The following is a 21735-nucleotide window of genomic DNA, read 5'->3' on the forward strand; positions in this document are numbered from 1 at the left end:
GAAATTTGAATGGTATTACACAAAGATGTCACTGTTAATAATTTCTCTGACCATAAATTAGCTTGGGTAGTTTTAAACAGGAGAAAAAGATGTATTCAGAGAAAAGGGCCTAATTTCTAAAGAATAAAGGATGATTTTGGGGAATGGAAACCTAATTCATACATTATTATGGCATGATCATTTGGTAATTATGAAATTCTTGATAGAATGAGTTTAAGGTAAAGCAGATGCATGATTACAGAGGGTGGGTTAAGAAAATAAATTAGCTTGGGTAGTTTTAAACAGGAGCAAAAGATGTATTCAGAGAAAAGGGCCTAATTTCTAAAGAATAAAGGATGATTTTTGGGAATGGAAACTTGAAAAATTCATACATTATTATGGCATGATCATTTGGTAATTATGAACTTCTTGATAGAATGAGTTTAAGGTAAAGCAGATGCATGATTACAGAGGGTGGGTTAAGAAAACTATTGCTTGAGAAAATTAAATATAAGATATTACTGGTGGAAATGGTAGCATTATTTGAAATGAAATGATCATTTTTTTCCTCCTTGTAGGAATGCCTATATCAGAAAAATCAAAAGGAAATGAGACTGAATGCATGAACCAAAGTATGTTCTTAAAGGAAAGTAGAAGGAGGCGGTATCCCCATCTGCAGCAGCTGGAAAGGCCACAGAAGTACCTCACAAAGAGGATTACTGGCTTCAAAGAAATGCCCTACACTGACCGCCTCAAAAAACTCCAGCTTTACTCCGTAGCATATCGCCTACTCCGAGGTGATCTCTGCCTAACATATAAAGCTATTTCAAACCCAGAGCTGTTGGACATGCTACACCTAAAGAAATCCCAATCCCTCCAAGATACATGCTCTAGGGACCTAAACCTGGTCACCACAATAAACAGGACATGCTGGAGGGATAGATTCCTGTCCCAGAGACTTCCCATACTCTGGAACAGGTTACCCATCTATGTCAAGCAAAGTTCTTCGTTAGCACTCTTCAAGAAAAATCTTGATGAGTGGATGGCGAATAGGAAATACACCCCAGGGATCACTTCTGTGTCTCTGCTCAACAGTGGCACAGGAAAATAACTTTCTTGGGTGGCATAAGCCAGGGAACCTTGTTGGCTAGGCTTACGTAGGCCCTAGGGCCGATAGCCTAGTATCACCTATGAACCTATGAACCTATTGGAAGGCTGGTACTAAACATAAAGGTGAAATCCCTGTATTAATGAGTAGGAAAAACAAGAAAGTGACACAATCTTCCCTTAATATGTATCAGTAAAAATGCAAACTGTACAGGAAAATTGTCTCTCACCAAAATTCCAATGCCTAAAAAACATTTGTAAAAAATGCATATTCATAAACACAAAATGAAATACATACAATAAATGTTAGCACTTAAGTCTCTCTAAAACAGCCACAAATAGACTGAAGACTTCATCAGGTGATGTAATGTTTATGAAGGAAGATTTGTTAAATATTGCAGATACTTACATAAAGATTCTGTTTCGAGGCAAGGGGAAGAGTAATAAAATATAGTGATATGTTAGGACAATACCTGCAGAAATTACAATAGCTGAACTAACAGGGGTTTTGAACAAGGTTGAAGAGTAGAGCATCCTTGTTTCAATAGTATCAGATATGTTTTCTACAAATTGATGAATGATAAACAGTTACATGGGCTATCAAAATTATTTAATGAAGTTTTAGAGTGTATGAGATCAGGAATACAGTTATGTTAAATTTATATCATAAAAGGGAAGTAAGGACGACATAAATACTGGTGGCCTATCTCTCTCTGTTAACCAGGAACCATAACCTATGAACATGAGTTATACTGAGAATAATTAGTGTAATAATAGATGATATTATTGAATAAAACATATTTGGTTTCACAAGTGCAAGAGCTTTGGGAATTTATTTTTACTTGATAAAAATGACAAATGACATTCCTCGCATAATAAACCTAGATGTCTGATAACTTGTGATATTATTGAGGCTTATGATAATGTAAGTCATTTGTGACTTTGAGAAGTGTTGAAAGAACATGGAGTTGGTAAACAGGTTATAAGGTCTTTACAACATGTGTAAAACCATGCAGTAATAGTGTCTCAATTCTGATGAAGTCTCTGGTTATGAGATGAAAGTGCTTAATCCTTCAACTGTATTGTATTTTGTGAGCAAATAAAATTTATGAAGCGAATTGCTGTGGATTGAATTTGCAACTTTATGGTTTACAATTCAGACAGCCTCTATTGGAATACTGCCTATTTTGGTTACATTGGTGAACTGTTCTTTTTCTGATAATACATTTCTAGCCATTTTAGGTCAGTAGATAGTAAAGCACTGTCCTTCATATGTGAAGTTTGGCACAGACTAATTTGTCATGGGACTGTTTAGTGTGGGATGGGGGGGTGCTGGGTGGTAGTGTGGTAGGTTATGGTGGGTGGCTAAGAAGGGGTTAGGAAAGGGTTAAGTGAGTTGGGATCTGAGGGGAAGTGAGGTAGTGTTGAGGGGTGTGGCTTGGGTTTTATTAAAAGGAATCCAGAGTGAATAAGCACATTTTGGTGTGGTCTTGTTGAAGCAGGATCACGTCCCAGAAGACCTGAGGTGTGAGTAAGGTAGGCTTTGGGTAGTTATAAGATGGTAAGGTGATCATGGCTGTGGCTTTGAGACAGAGATGGGCCAGTATTGTAGCGCAGGCTGAAGATTTGTTCAAGGACATTCCTGCTGTGCTACCATCAACTAGCATGTAGGGTGTGACCACTTGTAAGAAGCGGCAGATGACTGCAACCCGGACATCCAGGGCGAAGACAGCCAGGCAGACAGCATCGGCAGAGATGGCTAAGGAAGTGATGATGGCCCCTTTATCAGCTGCAGGTAGTAATTCATCAAGCTTGGGGGGTGAGGAGGCAGGAGCAGGTGTGGGGGGCGAGGTAGGGGCAGTGAGGGTGTCCAAGGGGGCTATGGATAGCAGATTGGAGGCTTTAGCCGAGTGTGGAGGGGTTTTTGAGGATACCCTGTTTTGTTAGATCAGGAGCTAGGGCCTGATGTACATGAGGTGGGGTCTGACTTTGGATTACGGCCAGGGTATTGGTTGACATCCCAGGCCCTATGGCAGGAAAGGACTCCCATTTTATTGACCCTGCACATATCTCTGCTAGTGAAGGACAAGATTTGGAAAGGGAAAGTCGTCGACATTTTTTAATTGATTGATGCAGACGGGGTTCAGCGGTTGACTGAAGCAGATACGGCTAATGGGAAGAACCTCTTGGCTGCATTGGCAGTGATAGGTTGCAAAAGAGTAGGGAGGTTCAGGCTTAAGACATGGGATAATTGGGTCCTAGGTTTCGTTTATTACATGACAATATACTTGGAAAGGGACACCTTGCTGGCTCTTCCTCTTTTGGCTTATTTTTTGACTATTAGGGAAGCACAGAGGTTGAAGTCCGGTTATGCATGGTTATGGTATGACCAGAAATTTTGCAAGCGTAAAGTGGTAGATAAATCTATGCATTGGGAGGTCAGACATTTGGATATTTGGCTGTCCACTGTGATGGATACCAGTGGAAGGGGTAGTAGAGTATCTCAGCCATCTGGGTGAGGTGCAAGGATATGTTGGGCTTTTAATGCCGGCAAGTGTTCCTGGGCGGGCTTCAGATTTGCTCATATTTGCTTGAAGTGTATGGGGGCACATGCATTCACACAATGTGGGGGTGGTGGTGATGGTCAGGTTGGGGGTCAGGCACCGCACTTTGAGGGTCTGATAGGTTGGAATGGGTTACATTTAGTGTTGCTAGGTGGGCATGGTCTGGCTAATTTTTGGGGCCAAAGGGGAAGTCCTTTCGGGGGAGGTAGAGGGCATTTTGGGGAACCATTCACCTATTAAGGAGAATGTATTGAGGGACTTATTGATGCATTATTCACTGCCGGTGGTAGAGGAGGAGTTAATTGAAGGTTTTTCTAAGGGGGTTTCAATTAAGTCCACATTGGTGGGGAGAAATTTGAGGTCCGTCAAGGGGAGGGAGGTGATTTTGGAAGAGTTGATTGATAAGAAGTGTCAGGCTGGGAGGGTGATGGGTCCTTTCTGTTACCCTCCTTTCCCTAACTTTAAGGTGTCACCATTAGACTTGGTTCCAAAGAAAAAGCAGGGTGAATTTTGCTTAATTCACCCTTTGTCGTACCCTGCTGGCGAGTCAGTGAATGATTTAATTCCCAGTGAAGAGGTTAGAGTAACGTATTCATCTTTGGATGATGCAGTTCTGGTTATTAGGAGTTTCAAGGACCCCTGGTTAGTTAAAGTAGATATTGAGTTAGCCTTTCATTTGCTACTGGTGAGGGAGGAGGATTGGCCATTATTAGGCATAGTGGATGGTGACAACTTTGATTTTGACACTGCCATGTCTATGGGATGTGCGGTGGCATGTGCAGCTTTTGAGATGTTTAGCTCAGTGCTGCACTGGATATGCCAGTGGAGGGTGTAGGATCAGCAAGCTGTACACTATTTAGATGCTTTTTTATTAGTGGGGGGAAGGTAGATATGTGGTGCAGGTAGCTATGCAAGAGTTTGTGGGGATGTATGAGGCCTCGGGGGTACCTTTGGGTAAGCATAAGTTGGTAGGAGCGACGAGGGCTTTGGATTTTCTGGGTTTGACTGTAGATGCAGGACAGGGTTTGTTTTGTTTGCCACAGGGAAAGATGGTTAGGATGCATGAAAAAATCTGTTGGGTGAAGTCTAGGCCTAAGATTCGAGTGAAGGATGTCATGGAATTGTTGGGTTTGTTGAATTTTGCATGCAGGGTGGTGCATCCTTGGCCGATGTTTTGCCAGTCTGTGGCATTTTTGTTGAAATGATGTAAGAGTAAGCACCACAGAGTATAGGCCAGTAAGTTGGCATGAGAGGATTTGGATTTGTGGATGGAATTTTTACAACAGTTTAATGGGATTTCATTTTGGCAGTTGGATTGGGTTGCACAAGGAGAACTACAGTTGTTTACTGATGCAGTTGGGGGGGGTCGGGAATGGGTGCTTACTTTGTGGGTCAGTGATTTGCTGTTCCATGGCCAGAGCATTGGTCAGAGGAGTGGAAACGGGATATTGCCTTTTTGGAATTAATGCCAATTTGGGCGGCTTCAGTAGTATGGCAGGATCGTTTGAAAGGGAGGAGGGTGGTATTCCATTTAGATAATTCTGTGGTGGTGAGAATGCTACAGTAAAAATGGCAACATTATCTTGTTTGTTACTTATTCTTAGGAAATTGGTGCTGCATAGCTTCATGATTAACTTTTCTTTCACAGGGTTACATGTGCCAGGGGTTTTGAATGAGATAGCTGATAGTTTGTCTCGTTTTCAGTTTTGCAGGTTCCAGCGGGTGGCTCCATGAGCAACTTTGCATCTGTCAGTGGTCCCACCCGGCATTTGGCAGATTGGGCAATAGTGATCGGCAGGTTGGTGCAACAATCATGGATGACATCTACGAGACAAGCCTACGGTAGGGCGTTGCTTAATTTGTACAAATATTTGAGGCAGTTACCTGATGAGGACTGGGTGTGGTCTGAGAGTTTACTGTTGCATTATCTAGCCATGTTGAAGGGGCAGGGAAGGGCAGTGCGAACGGTGAGGGTGGCCTTAGCAGCCATTGCTTATACTTGGTTGGTCAGATTAGAGGATTTCACTAGGTCATGGGTGGTGATTAGAGTGTTAAAAGGGTGGGCTAGAGTGGAAGGGGGTAGCATGAATAGGAGATGGCCGGTTATGAAGGGTATTTTAAGGATGTTGCTAAGGGGTTTGGTTAAGGTGTGTGGTTGCTTGGATGAGTATGTGTTGTGGTGTACAGTTAGTGTTTGGATGTATTGCGGGGCATTTCGTGTGTCTGAGTTACTGGGTTTGTTGGTATGGGAGGATGTGTTGATATTACCTAGGGCAGTGCATATTAGACTACGTTCTTCGAAGACAGATCAGGAAGGGTTTGAATCACCCATAGTTTTGGAGGAGGTGGAGGCAGCTTGGAGATGTCCTGTAGTTTGGGGAAGGAGGTTGTGGGTGTCTCAGAGGGGTAGAATTCAGGGGTTGTTTTTTTTTCAGCAGCAAGTGGTAAAGGATTGACGGGTGAGCAATTGAACATGGTTATAAGAAGAGTGCTTTGAAGTGAGGGTTTGCAAGGGGATAAGTTTTCTTCTCATTCTTTCCAGATGGGTAGGGCATCTGATTTGGCAGGAAGGAAGGTCAGTGGAAGTAATCAAATAGGTGGGATGGTGGACATCCAGTACCTTTTTGAATTATATTAAATAGTTTGTAGAGGCTTTGTTTAAAAAAAAAAATTTTTTTCTCTCTCTTAGATTGCAGACGGATCATCATCCTGGGCCATTCTTTCATATTTTGGGCTGCTTGACGTGCGGCAGTTAGACACAATGGCATGAATCTAGGTTTGGATCATTTTGGTTTAAAGATCATTTAGCATGGTGTTAGAGGGTTAAGGTGGAGTCAAATATTGCAGGTATGTAATGGGTTACAGATTAAGTGGAGGTTGCCTCAGGTGTTAGTGTTTCATTTAGGTGGCAATGATTTAGGCAGAGTACTGAAGATGCAGTTGGTTTGTCAAATTTGTGAGGACATGTTAGCGTTGCGGAGGATGTATCCTGGGGTGGTTTTGATCTGATCTGAGATTATTCCTCAGTTGGTGTGGAAAGGGGCATAGAATGTTACCACTGTGGAGAAGGCTCGCAGATATGTCAATTTTAAGTTGGCGAAATATTTGGGAGAAATTAGGGTACATACGGTTCGGCCTGTAGAGTTTGACAGTAAGGATCCAGTGTGGTATAGACTGGATGGAGTTCATCTTAATGATTTTGGGCTGGATTTATTTAATCTTAATTTGGGTTTAATGGTGGAAGATCTTCTGAAGAAAGGTATTGTTTGAGGGGGAACAGCCCTTTATGAGCTGGTGGACTGAGAAGAGGGTCAGGCCTGACCCTATTCTGTTCCCCCTCTACAGGATTCAGTTGGTGGTTGACTTGGAATGGAAAATTGGAAGTTGTGAGGTATTAAGGTGAGCGGGGATGCTGCCTTTGTTGCTTATCCAAGGTGAGTGGGTACGCTGCCTTTATCTTTAGCTACTTGTATATACTGGGTGAGCGGGGATGCTGCCCTTATGTTATTATTGATTTGATTGATGTTTCAATACAGTTTTGTTATTATTCCATTAGATAATTGTATCTAAGGGGTTTATGTAATTATGTTTCAATAAAGTTATGTTATTATTAATTTCTATCACAATAAAGGTCATCAAATGTCTGTGGGTGCTTGTATATTTTATTAGAACCATGACAAGTGAAGTTTGGCACAGACAAATTTGTCACAGGACTGTTTAGTGTGGGATGGGGGGGTGCTGGGTGGTATTGTTCTAGGTTATGGTGGGTGGCTAAGAAGGTGTTAGGAAAGGGTTAGGTGAGTTGGGATCTGATGAGAAGTGAGGTAGTGTTGAGGGGTGTGGTTGGGGGGGGGGGTTGAAATGAAATCCAGAGTGAATAAGCACATTTTGGTGTGGTCTTGTTGCCCTCCCTGCCCGACCCAATTGATGTTGGTTTGAAGTTTGTTGGTTGGCGAAGAGGTCCTCTACAGGATTCAGTTGGTGGTTGACTTGGAATGGAAAATTGGAAGTTGTGAGGTGTTAAGGTGAGCGGGGATGCTGCCTTTGTTGCTTATCCAAGGTGAGCGGGTACTCTGCCTTTATCTTTAGCTACTTGTATATACTGGGTGAGCGGGGGATGCTGCCCTTGTATTATTATTGATTTGATTGATGTTTCAGTACAGTTTTGTTATTATTCCATTAGCTAAATGTATCTAAGGGGTGAGTGGGAAAGCTGCCCTTATGTCCTTATGTTTCAATAAAGTTATGTTATTATTAATTTCTATCACAATAAAGGTCATCAAAAGTCTGTGGGTGTTTGTGTATTTTATTAGGACCTTGACAAACATTATTCTACCTTGTGATGTAAAACTTGAAACAAGTTGCATTGTACGTCAGGTAAACTTTTCAAAATAGATTTCTAAACAAGAACAGGAATTCAGCTTTAGGGCAGAAAAATGAGGCAACTGATATCTGCATTATTGGCCTGCTGGCGAATGCCTTTAAGGGCAGCCCTTCAAAAGCCACTTGCAGATTAGAAATCTAGGCAAGCTTGTTAAAATACACTCTGACCAACATCTGGTTCCTGCACAGATATCAGCTATAGCCAAGTTCTCAGTGATAAATGCCCTAGTTGTATAACAGTTCACCCCTTTCTTTGAAGAACTACTAACCCATGATGACAAAAATTTACAGTATATCAGCAATTTGGAAACAGTTTAGTTGAAAAGTAGACAAAAGATTGCACTGCTTTGTGAAGGTTGTTCTTTCCAGATTCACAGCACTAGATTTCCAGTGATAATCTAGGATAAAAAAGCTGCACACTGATTCTGAGATTGCAGAATATATATATAAGAGAACATGGATGACCTGATTCAAAGAAAATTCAATAGCCACCTGTGATAGAAAATTGGGGGTTAGTCCTCAGAAACAACCTGACCTTATGAAAAACAAAAGGGTTCTTTACAAAACTTGCAGCACTAACAATCCCTTAGTTGAAGTGATAGCCACTGAAAGAAACATTTTCTATAAAACAGACGTAGCAATCAACATTCTTTTTCTGTCTCTTTCTTTAGTTTATACTGAGAAATGGCCCTGCCATGTAACAAATGGTGAAAAACTAACAGACAAGTTCCATGCAGTTCAGGCACATGTTAACTCATGCCAAAATCAAACAATTACCTTAAATTACCTCATAAGTCTGAACAGTATTCATTTCTGTACTTCAGGACCTTATTAAAAATAAGGCACTTGCCATTATAAGGTGGATGACTGGAAAATTACAAGAAGACCGAGATAATGTTAACTTACTTCCCTTCCTTCCTTACCACTCTTCAAACAAAAACTTAAAACCTTCCTCAAAACACACTGGCTGTGCCCTTGTACCAACCCTGACTAACCTATCATTAATGCTACTAATATCTTTTCTAGCTGTTTCTCTCTCCACTAAATTAATCTTCTGTGGTGCAATGGTAAGCATCTAGTAAGAACCTGGATACTATTTTTAGCCACTAGCATATTTATATTATCTTGCTCTAAACCTTGTATATAGTTTTATGATATTTACTGTTAAATGTATAAAATATCTTCTATATCTACTTCTTGTTTTTTTTTGTAACAATTACTTACTGACTGTTTGTATCTGTCTTGGAGTTTTTCTCCCTGGGCCTGTACTGAAAATGGACATATATCCAGCTAGACTAGCACGGTCAACAAATGTAAAATAAAATAAAATAAATGTTTGAAATTCTGCTATAAATGACATAGTAGTCCTCGATAAGCAGCCAGATTCTAAGACCTATCAGAATGGAAAACACAGGAAAATGTTATGTAGTGCTAATCTGACTAGGACTTGCTAACTACATTAACAGAGAGAACCAAGAGCTTATTGATCAAAATGAGGCCTAGTAGATTCAGTCAAGGACAGTCCTCCCATAGAAGAAAAGAGTGAGATTATACATTAAAAGGTTTTCTTCCGGTTAACTGAAAGAGCATCCTCAACTATATTCCCACTACGATGGTCATAGAAGAGAATGTTTTTGATTACTGTACTACTGAATGAGATAAAGAAATCCATCTTTAACCACTACAATGGAAGAACAGCAACTTGCAAGTGCTTAATAAATGGATTCTGTCATCCAAAAGACAGGAGCAGGACCATCTGCTCAGAGGATCTAAGAGACAACCTTGAATGTGGACCTCTATAAACAAAAGAATACAATCAGGGACCCGGAGCTATAATATCTCTGTGCAGAACAGTGAAGATGTAGTAACCCCCAAATACTTTGCTAAAGTTCCAGACTATAATCTGATTGGTTGACAGAATCTGCATCGAAGAAAGAAGGAGGCATATTTTCCAGAATACAAAGAGCACAATGGACTTCTCTCATCTCAAAATAATAACACATAGTCTTTGTCTATAGACCATTCAAAATGCATGGAGTAAGTCACTGTGTTCATCACTGTCCACAACTTGCCATATAATGTAGCTAACTTTATAAGCCATTATTAAATCAGAGAGAATGACCTGGTGGTGAGACTGGTAGGGTCCTTCTATAAGATAAACATTCTGTAACTGTATGACATTAGAAAAAGTCACTCACCATTTTGCAATAACTGACAAAGTGATGATCAGTGTAAGAATTCCAAACTGAAATGTACAAGGTGAAGTATACACATGCAGAAAAACATCTAACTCAGAAGGATACAAATCTAAAATATAATAAAACTTGCCATCATCTTTGATAGGAAATGGATTCTCTGTAGCTGATGCTTGAAAGACAGAGATTTTTGCTGTTTTAAATTTAAGATTAGTTTTATTTGCAGTGATGTTTGGTTTGAAGGGAGGATTTATGATGGACAAAGTTGTGGACATAATCTGGCATTTAGATGTATCCTGTTCAAATAAGATGATACCTTTGAGTCTTGCAAGTGTCACAGCAGAACAGGTGTTCTGCTCCTGTTTGGTGTTCAGTAATGAGATTTATGCTGACGTTACACCCAGAGGTATAATCATCTCATGTTGCAACTGGAATATTCCCCTCACCTGGTGACCCCCTAACTTTAAGTTGAGGAGCTTAAAAATTTTTTTTACTTTTAAACTGTAGCAAACTACTGCAGCTTATGCCATACACAATGATGGCTACAGAGCTTCAGTTCTGACAGTGAATTCAAGACTGGCATTTTTCAGCCAGATTAAGTTTCAGCTCCTTCATCTGGATGAGTTATCATGGCACCTGATCACTGGGTGTCTTCTATTAAACTTTTTTATGAATTGGATCCACAAAATAGGCTAATTAATTTTATTTATTTATTTTATTAATTATTTACTTACTACAGATCAGCTGGTCCAAGGACTCATTCACTTCTTACCTAAGCCACAAGGCAGATACATTACAAAACATTAATTTCACTAATATAAAAATAACATAAACATTACATTTATTTATTTAACATTTGTTTACCAGGAAAATCCAACTGGGCCAGAGACCATTTTCAGCAGAGGCCCAGGGAGAAATGCTCCAGATGCATGTCTTTGGAATGTGGGAGGCAACTAGTGAACCAGAGAACCTCTTGCTGGGAGCTGACAATGCTAACTGCTGCACCACTGCACCGCCCATTGCATTGAATAAATGCAGCGAGCAGTCTAGAGAAGTTATACAACATACTACAGTGAATCAACTAGAACAGGTAGAAGAAGAAGCAGAAGGTTGTAGTGTAAATCATTTACTATAGATAGTATGAAAAGTGAAGACTTACAGTGCATGGCAAGGGAAAAAAAGCTTTATCAAATAGCAAGTGATAAGTGAGGCTTCAAGTCTTTGTCCCAAAGTAATGTGAGCAACAAGCTTTGGTATCATATGATATACAAAGGCAGAATAATCAAAGCCCATGATAGTCCTGCTTGGATGCATAGACATCTGGTACCTGTATATGGTATCAGTACATATATGAATCTAGAATTTTGCTTTGCTTTGTAGACAAAAATGGGCACATCCTGAATGAATGGGGCAGGTGACATGGTGACCCTATCCTTATACTGGGCTTCTATTTCAGGATCAGCCTCAAGAAAAGATAAAACATCATGTGATCTATTTTTCCCTAATATGGATCAAGCAGTGCCTACATTGGGGTATATAATAAACAATAATGTCTCAAATATGTAAAGAAATTCTTACAGGTTTCTAAATATGTCTCCATGGAGATTGTCTGGTATTTTCATGATAGTCCCTACTTGTAGAAAGCCAGCTGAGGTTATACGCAACATTTGACTTAATATTTCCACACAGTCTACAGACTGAAGTAATGGAATGCATTTTTCAGTGGTAATTGCGAAAAGGGTCCGATTTCCACCAGGAGTCTCCAGAAGCCCTTTCTTCAATAATTCAAAATCAACAGAAATATCTGGAATCTGAAAAACAGAAATGGGTTATAAAATTGTTCATTCCAGGAACGTATCTTTAGAAGTTCTTTAAATTGTACTTTTTCAGAGAGCACTTACATTTACTTGTATCTGGTTATCTCACTCTCAGTTTTCCAACATCGACTGGCTATGGACAAGTTTCATCAAAAACTCTGATGTAGTCAAAACACCAAAAAAATGCAACATACTTTGTTTTACAAAACAGCGACAACATAAGTGGCAAACAGATTGGACATTGTGGGAAAAATCCCTCACACATGGTGATAGAAAGGTCTGCCTTCCTTCTTCCCTACTAATGCCTAGTTTGTTTCTTTATTTAGTGTCTCTAGTTGTATTTTAAAGAATTTTTTAATAAACTCATGCATTGCAAGTTCATTAAAGAAACTGGAGAGTCCACCTAGCTACCCTTGATGTTCTCCACTGACCCATAATTGCACTACTAGAATATTCAGCCAAAATACATATTAGTAAAATTCATGCAAGGTGATAAATTGTTGAATTTATTTTTAATTTTCACTTCTGCTTCTTTGTTAAAAAACAAAAAAAGTGGCACTTTATCTCAACATTTTCATGACTTATTTATGCATTCATTTATGAAACAAAGAAGCCATTCTAATATCATAGTGCTGAAGCATGGGTGTAGGAGTGTACCTCATTTATCATAGGGCCTGACTGAAAAAGCTACAGTAAAAGGAACTACATTATTTTATGAACAATACTACTGCATTGATCCAGGAACCCTATTGCCTAAAATTCAGTTTTAGATTATAGCTCACTCTCATAAATAAGCAATGCTACATCAGGAAGTACACAGCTGGACATGATTTTACATCTTATATCCAGTGTTCCCTGGTAGGGTATCCTTGATGGAAACATTGCTGGTAGGAATGCAGGATATTTGTGTTATCCACTGTTAGTATTCTTAACTTAACTGAAGTAGCCAAGAACTTTTGTGTGTCACTAGCTAGCAAAAATTAAAGGATAACAAGATAAGGAGATTTCCTGGAGCACTATCTATGTTATGAGGACTATAACCCAATAAATGTATTTTTTGTGCTGTCACATCTCCCTAATTATGGTGTGTGCTATACTTTTCCTCACAGATCAGTAATAACACTGGTGCCAATGGCCACCTCAGGTTTAATGATGATCACCAGGATACTAACATGGAAGTTTTTGCCAACGTTCAGATTTTAGCAAATCATTCTTCCAGTTCTTTCACATTGTTATTTTTTTGTAGACTATAAATTGAAAGGGAATAAAGTCAAGTACTAGAATCTGTAGAAAACCTGTGCGGTTTATTTGTCTTTAGCTCAGGCAATGATTGCTACAGGACTTCATACTAGTCTGCTTTGTCACTATTAATAAGGTTTAAGAAAAAAGGCTTGGATGTCTTCTATATGGAATTTGCATAGCTTCTCTAGGTCCACGTTATTTTTTGCTGGAGCTCTAATTTCCTCCCACATCGAGAAAACATGGAGTTAGATAAACTGATAATTCTAAAACTGCCCTAAGTACATGCACTTAGTGTGTCTGTGTGTGTGTGTGTGCGTGTGTGTGTGTGTGTGTGTGTGTATTTGTGTGTGTGTGTCTGTGTGTGTGTGTGTTTGTCTACATATATCAACCTTCTTGACAGTGCTAGTGTGCATCTAGATTTGGTGTCTGACCATTTCGCTGAAACCATTCCTGCTGAAGAAGTAATTCCAAAAATGTCATTTCCTTCAAAAATTCTGCAAACTCTCATATTGTGCTACCTTAGAAGGCTTCTTTCTTTGTTTCTCTCTTTCTTTATTGCTGTTATCATGATCTCAGAATTATAATTAGCAGGAGTTATATTGTATAAACCACTGATACTACAGATAGAATTCCTACAAAATATTTAAGTGTTTATCTCTATGTTGCTTGTTTTCCAATTGCATTTTTGGCTTATAAATTGTCCTGGTTTGTTCTTCAGAGAAGGAAACTCATTACCATCTCTTAAAGCTTTCTTTGATTATTCAAAACACTATACAAAGAAATTATATGTATCACAGTCAAGAATATATATATGGCTTTGATTGCAACAGGTACCTTTGTTACAACATTTTATCAATTAGATTTAAAGTGATTTTCTGATAATTTTTTTCTTACTTTTTCTGCCATGGAATACAGTGACTGAATTGTCATGGATTATTTCCCCTGCATTAACTTCTTTGTTCTCTGCCTCTGCTGTTCTTAATTTTACTTCTTAAATTTTTAAGTGTAAAATATTTATACATTTCCCTGGCTGATTTAAAGAAGGCTTCACTCAAACTTTATCCTCATGACAGAAGAAAAAGTAATGTGGGATGCATCCATAGACTTTAATGGACACACCTCTCCACATATTGCCAATACACTGAGGTCTATGGATGCATCCAACCATTATCCCTGGATTAAATTAGTTAAAGAATTACTAAATGTATTTAAGACTCAGTAAATAAGTATGCAAAACATTTAATTTGGTACAAAGGTTTAAGGCTGTCACTTAATAATGCCAATCATTGTAGTTTTATTCTTCTTATTGTTAAAAAATACATGTTTCTGCAAAACCTGATCTAGTAACCTATTAAGTAAATTAGATTACTATATATAAATTCCCCTGATTTTCGGTCTTTCTCTCATTATTTTTGGCTTTGTCCAGAATCCTCCAGCAAATAATTTTGTAAGGTGTGCTTTCAGCTGCAGCTGGTACTTTCTCATTCATTACAGCACATGAGTTACTAACTGCAACTTATGAAAAAATATATCTTAAATACCCATTTACAAGATGACCATGAATGTGATAGTCACAAAAAATAATTGTGAAAATAAACATTTAGTGTGGGGAAGCAATTGTATAAAATGACATTACTTCTTCAATCCGCATTACAAAAACAATGGTTCACTCACAATAGTTTCCTTTCTGCCACTCAACAGATGCTTCATAGCCTGCTGGAAATATTGATCATCAAGTTCTCGCAGCTTTGTCAGCAACAATCCTGGCTGCTGCCTTAGATTCTCCAAATACCGTTGAATGGCATTCTAAAGGAAGAAGGAAAAATAATCATGAATGAAACATTATTGCCTCAAGTTTTCATCTTGCATACAGCTAGCTCAACAATAAAATATTTTGAAGAATCAAAGAAGATAGCTGTTCTAAGACCCTACATCTTTAATTTATTTCCAACCAGAGAGTGGCAGTGAGGTAGATAAAGAGGCAGAAAGTCATAAGACACCAAAAGACAAAACAGGCAAACAGAGAATGTCAGATTGGATTTAGTTCCCCAATGGCATGGGGGACAAAACAGTAGGACTTTGATAAATAAACAGGGAATACAACATAAACAGAGAATACAAATTATTATATATGCTTTCATTGAGCTTTTAGTAATTTGTTCATAACATTTTGGACACAGACATGGCCCTGGTTCCTACTCTTAAGATCTTCTCTCTCCCATTCAGCAGATCGCCTGCCCCTTTAGGCTTTGGGTAGGGAAGGCAATCCCTTAAATATAACTTTGGTGTGTTTATAATCAATTACAGGACATGACTTTTATGTTACACACAGTTATTATATTTGAGGAATTTATTTTCTGTTTCAAATTATGTACAAATTATTTAATTTGGTTCTTTTATTCTCAATTAATTAGTATAGGGGGTTTTTTTGTGTATTTTGTCTACCTAGTATACCAGCTATTACTTTTTGGTTGACTTTTTGGTACCCACTGAAATATTTAATAAAAAGAAATTTGGAAAAATGTGCATGTAGTATATTTGTGTCCTACCTTGTGTGTGTGTGTGTGTGTGTGTGTGTGTGTGTGTGTGTGTTTGTATTCTAATGGATGTGTACCTCTATAGCAGTCAAAGAGTTATGTTGACTCTTAGAAGGTAATTTTATGGAATCCATGCCAGTCAACTGTCCAGATTTTCACAGAATGTCCAGATTTTTGCCTCATGCTTTTGGTCCATTCCTCATGAAACATGTGGCTTTCTAGCAAATCATTAAGGACTGAACTCAGTAAATAATGACAGATAAAAGTAATCAAACCATATTAACAAGTTCACATTTACAACATTATATATCACTTGTATTGTTCTATACAATATATTCAATCCAATATTACATTATTTTTCAATCCCAACCATCTCTTAAACTTCATTCTTTCTCCAAAACAGTTTCTCCATGCATTGTTCATACAACATCCATTTTTTTCTATATAATTTACTCCTATCCTTTTCCAAAGATCCTATTTCCTGTTCTTCTGTCTCTGTTGCTATATTCACTACTTCACGTATGGTTGGTTTAGACTTTGATTTCCATTTTCTAGTAATTGTTTTTGGCAGCCACCAGAATTAAACTTAACAAAGTCTTGCTATGTCTAGGCAATTCAGATTCTGTATCCATCCATCCATCCATAACCCCCTTTTCACATTGTTATCCCAGCTCAAAAAAATATTTCCTTAGTTTCACTCCTCTTTTCTCCCAGTATTCCTGACAGAGTATTCTGCAGGGAATTTTTAAATATCTGCCAACTCATTACACTATGAAAACATATGCTCCCAGGTACCTCTTTCTTCCCCATTACACCTCCAACATTTACCAAATATGTACCTAAGGAATTTGTTGGGAGTCTGCTTGAGGTATAAAAATACCTATGCAAACCCTCCCAGGCAAAAATCCTAAATATTCTAGACTTTTTTTTATATTTATGAGAGCCTTAGATCTAAAATATTCCTTATCCTCCCATTGTTTCTTTGTGAATTTCTTATCTAATCTCGCTCTTCCCAATCTTTCTGACCACCTCTGATTGATTCCTATAGTTGCGCAATATTTTATATCCTTAACAGAGATTCAACTAAAGACTCAAACAATGCAGGTCTTTCACTTAGTATTCCCCTATCCCTTTCTCTTTGCCTTTACCTCTGATATCAATCCCTGATAAGGAAGGCAATCTCTATCCTGTAGTCCAAATGTCTTTTTATCCTCTTCCCATTCTATTACTGTTCCCACTCTAATTATTTTTTATTTATTTATTTTATTTTATTTTACATTTGTTGACCGGGCTAGTCTATCTGGATATATGTCCATTTTCAGTAGAGGCCTGGGGAGAAAAGCTCCAATGAGTATTACATGGTTTCAGAAGGTGTTACAAAAGAAGTAATAACAATTATAAAACTAACAGTAAACAACTAGTAAATAAAATTTTTTTTTAATCAGGAGATTGCATATTACAATCTGAGAACCAAAAAATACATAAACTACAACCTACGTAATGTGCTTCACAAAAATCATTACAATACAAAAAATGAATACATAAATTTTATAAGAGGAATGCTGAAGTGTAATGAGAGGTAAAGAAAAGCTGAAAGGAGTGTAGAGAGAGAAAAAAATAGGGAAGAAGGAAAGTAAACAAAAAAGGAGAACAGAGTAAGTCTTGTTATGTTTCCAACAGAGTTTGAGAATAGGCAGTCACCTGTAGAGTTATTAGGACATAGACTTTTTAAAGAAGTACTGTGTAAATGGGTCTAAAAAGTGGGGGAGAGGTCTAGGATCAGATATCTGAGGGTTGATTATAGCATATTTTCCACCAAAGTTGGAGAACAGGCAGTGTGTGTTGAGTTATAGGGTGTAGTAGGGAAAAAAAGGCAGAAGACAAGAAAAGAAATAGTATTAGTCTGGGTTACTACAGGGGCATAGCCATTTTGTATTGAGATGCAGTTTTAGATTCCTTTTGAAAAGTGGGAGAGAAGTCAGAGATGAGATATCTGAGGGTAGTTTATTCCATATTTTTCCAACAGAGTTTGAGAACAGGCAGTCACCTGCAGAGTTTTTAGATATAGTGGTTTTGATTAATAGTTTGCTTGAAGAGTGTAGCTGTTTCTGATTATAGTAAGGTGTGATGTGGCAAGAGAGTATTGGAGTTTTGGAGGGTTGGTGCAGGGTTTTGTGGGCTATTATGAGTTGTTGACGTTTGAGCTGATTAGGAAGTTCTAACCAGCTTAGTTGTTTTAGGTTCAGGCAGTGATGTGTTCTAAAAGGGGCTCCTGTAACAAATCTAGCAATATTATTGTAAGATATTACTAGCTTGTTGAGGTTTTTCTTTGATAGATTGGTGTATACAGGGGAAGCATAGAGTAAATAGAGATAAGTTGAGTTCTGGCTAACGTAGTTCTTGCAAGTGGAGTAAGAAAGGGTTTGATTCTGTAGAGGGTTCCTATTTTTTTGTTCACAGATTTTATAGTAGTGTTGATATGATTGTCAAAGTTTAGATTGTTGTCTATTGTTATTCCTAGTAATTTTGTGGTAGCATCAGGAGAAATGATAGTACTATCATTGGATGTGATAGTGAAGTGTAAGGGGTTGTGCCTTCGGGCTGGTGTGAAGAGAAGCAGTTTAGTTTTCTTGGGGTTAAGTAGTAGGCAGCGATGTGAGAGCCATTGTTCTACAGTGTTAAAGTTCTACAGTGTTAAAGGCTTATTTATTCCATTTAACTTTATTCCTTTGCCATCTTTCTCCAATAAATTTCAGCTCTATCTTGACTATTGTCTGTACCCCTAATTGCAGTCATCCCTATCGGCAAAATATATTTTCTCCATTCCCATGTTGGCATAGCTTTCAGTATATTTTCTGTTACTTTATGAATATAATATTCTATACGGTTGTTGTTATTCTCCATAAGGATCTGCATCCAGAATCTCACTCTTTCCTTATTTCTTGAATTTCTTACTTGCTTCATCTTCATCTGTTTCAACTTCGAATTGTAGTTTTCTGCTTGTGTATATATAAGAACATTAACTGAGTAGATCTAAAATATCCCTTCAGATAAGGGATAATCCTAAACCTCCTTGTTCTGTTGGAAGGATCAGCTTTTCCCACTCAGCTCTTGCCCTTTTCCCCTCTCAGATAAAATCCTTTAACTCTTTATTAATTACCAGAAGTGTAGCTGGTTCAACCAGCACCCCACCCCTCATATTTTCAAGCGAAGAGCAAAAACAAGTTAGATCAATGCCCTAGATTCATCTTTTCCATTGAAGAGCAAAAATGCATAAATAAATAAATAAATAAATAAAAAATGGACATTCCTTTTACTGGCACATCAACCAGGTGGCCAGAAGCATGATACCCCCTCTCCTGCCCCAGCCATTCAGGTCCTGTTTCTGTGCCTTGCCATTTTTACCATTTTATTCAAAAATAATAATAATAATTTATTCATTTAAGCTTCTTGCTACAAATTGCTACAAATTCAGCAAATAGTTGTTACAGTTTATGCCCTGTCTGTATGGACACAGCACTCAGGTTTTAGTTTAAAAAGAAAAAGAACATTTTATTTTTACTTTTAAACTGAAGCAAACTGTTTACTTCAATGTTGCAAGCAGGTACTACAGTTTAGACTGCAAATGGAATGCATAAAGAGAGATGGGGATCAGCTGATCATGCTCCCAAACTCTTTGCACCCAAGGCAGTTGCCCTTCTCACCCTGCCCTAGCTTTAGTACTGTTAATTACTATCCACAGCTTCTCTGGTTGATAAAGTATGCCTGAACTGTGCATTAAACTAAAGAGACTAAAGCAGTTTTACTGCTTGTATTTTGCTATCCATAGACATTGGCAAGAGCTTCTAGTTTCGCAATTTTTGTATTATCTTTTGTTTAGTTTAGTTTCTTCCCACATATCCTTAGCTGCCATAAGTGTCCTTTTTAACCCATACTTCTAAATACTTCATTTTATCATGTCCCCATAAATATGGCTATTGCTGAACCAGTTCATGAGTGGGTACATAGCTTACAGCTATAGCCTTTGTTTTATCTTCATTAAGTAAAAAACAGAACTGTCTTAGAATGTTCCACAAAACTTGTAATGTCCTTTTCTGGTTTTATCAGGTACAAAATATCACCTGCAAATAAAGCCAATTTTCTTGACTACCATACCAATTATGTACTTGAATTTCTGAGTCCTTTATTTTCTTTGCCAATGGTTCTAAATGCAAAACAAATGAAGGGGAAAGAGGCTACCCTGTCTGGTTACTCTGTTCAGATACAGCTTAACAGAGAGGAATTTTGATTTTTGCCTCTGATGCCTTATATATCTTGTTAATTAATCTTATAATTGTATTAGAAAATGCAAATACTTCTACTATGCTACTCATAAAATACCAGCTGACTTTGTCAAATGTTTTCTCTGCATAAAGACCTACCAACAGCAATGGCATTTTGTTATAGTCTGCTTCCCTGTGGATCATCATTGTTCTATTAATGTTGTTAAATGTTTGCATACTCTCCACAAAACCAAACGGATTCATGTCTATCAGTAATGACATTACCTTTGCCATTCTTTTAGCCATTATATGCATAAACACTTTAAATCATGGTTTAAAATTGAAATGGGCCTATATGAAGCTGGATCTGATGGGTCTTTGCTGTCGTTAGGTATTACAGCCATCATAACTTTCATTCCAGGATGTTGGTGCTTACACTCCTTTTAAAATACTGTTAAACAAAACCTTCCAGATCTTTATCACTTTCTTCCCTCCCAGTTTTCAAACTTCCACCAAAATACCATCTATTTCTGGAGAATTTCCTGCAGATTGGTTATACATCACCACTTTTATTTCATCTCTTTCCATCAGAACTGTTAATTATTGAGCCTGATCTACCTTCCGACCATGACATATTTACATTCCAGGGACTTAAATATGGCCTGCAGCTTAAACAGGACATGCTGGAGGGACAAATTTATCTCCCATTCACTACCATATCTTTGGAACAGGCTATCAATTCATGTGAAACAGAGCACCTCTATAACACTGTTCAAGAGGAACCTGGATGAGTGGATGGGGCACCATAGATTCTTTCCAGGGATAGCACCCACAATGGATGGGGCACTGTAAATTCTTACCAGGGATAATGCCCACAAATCTCCTGGACATGGGCAGTCATCACTAAATGCAATCTTGGGTATTGACTAGTACATCTATGGTATTACACTGGGTTGAAACAACTAGGCTTAAAATGGCCTCCAGGTTGATAGCCTAGTAAATGGCTATGATCCTATGAAGTCTTCCATAAATATCTCCATTTGGACTTTTTCTTGATTTCTCATCTTCTCTGCTTTGTACAAATTTTCATAAAATTTCCAAAATAGCTCTAATACCTCTACAGGATCTCTGGTTATTTTTCTTGATATAGGCTTCCTAAGTTTGGTAACAACCCTTTCTATTGCCTAGGTCATTGTGCGAAAAGATTTTGTGCTCTGGAGTTATTATAAAAAAAAAATGCTTAACAGCAACATTTCTAAACTCATGCATATTATCCATGTACTCTCATGTTTTCTCTTTAGCACTCTGCAAATGGACCCCTTCTTGTTCTGTGAGATTTGCCTTAGTTTGTAATATTTTAACATTTATAAGCACCTCTAAATCAATTGTGTTACTTTTTAACCTTCAACAAATGTATTGCTGTTAAACAGAACCAAGATGCTCTCCTCCAAAAAAAGGAAGCCAATCTGGTGGTCCCCTGCTATAAACAAACTATACAACAGAAGGAAGAAACTGTTGCAGAAAAGAGGAAAATCCCAGGATGCAAAAAACTCCCTCACCAGCTTCAGTAAGAAGTTGAGATCCCTCATAAAATCCTCAAAAGCTAATTACAAAAATAAAATTGCCAAAGATTCCAAAGACAACCACAA

The 21735-nt window shown here is 38.0% G+C and overlaps 1 protein-coding gene across 3 annotated transcripts in view; it reads right to left on the bottom strand.

Annotated features, from left to right (window-relative positions):
- The window catches only part of OTOA (otoancorin), a 952220-nt gene that overhangs the window by 729473 nt on the left and 201012 nt on the right, over positions 1 to 21735 (bottom strand). For all 3 annotated transcript variants that reach the window (XM_044089617.1, XM_044089616.1, XM_044089618.1), the window contains exons 7-8: positions 14962 to 15093; positions 11807 to 12039 (exon numbers count right to left, since the gene is read on the bottom strand). In XM_044089617.1, the coding sequence (XP_043945552.1) occupies positions 11807 to 12039; positions 14962 to 15093 (365 nt within the window). The remainder of the gene's footprint in view (positions 1 to 11806; positions 12040 to 14961; positions 15094 to 21735) is intronic.

This window comes from Protopterus annectens, chromosome 12.part0 (assembly GCF_019279795.1).
Source record: "Protopterus annectens isolate FY-2018-M chromosome 12.part0, PAN1.0, whole genome shotgun sequence".
Taxonomy (NCBI): domain Eukaryota; kingdom Metazoa; phylum Chordata; order Ceratodontiformes; family Protopteridae; genus Protopterus; species Protopterus annectens.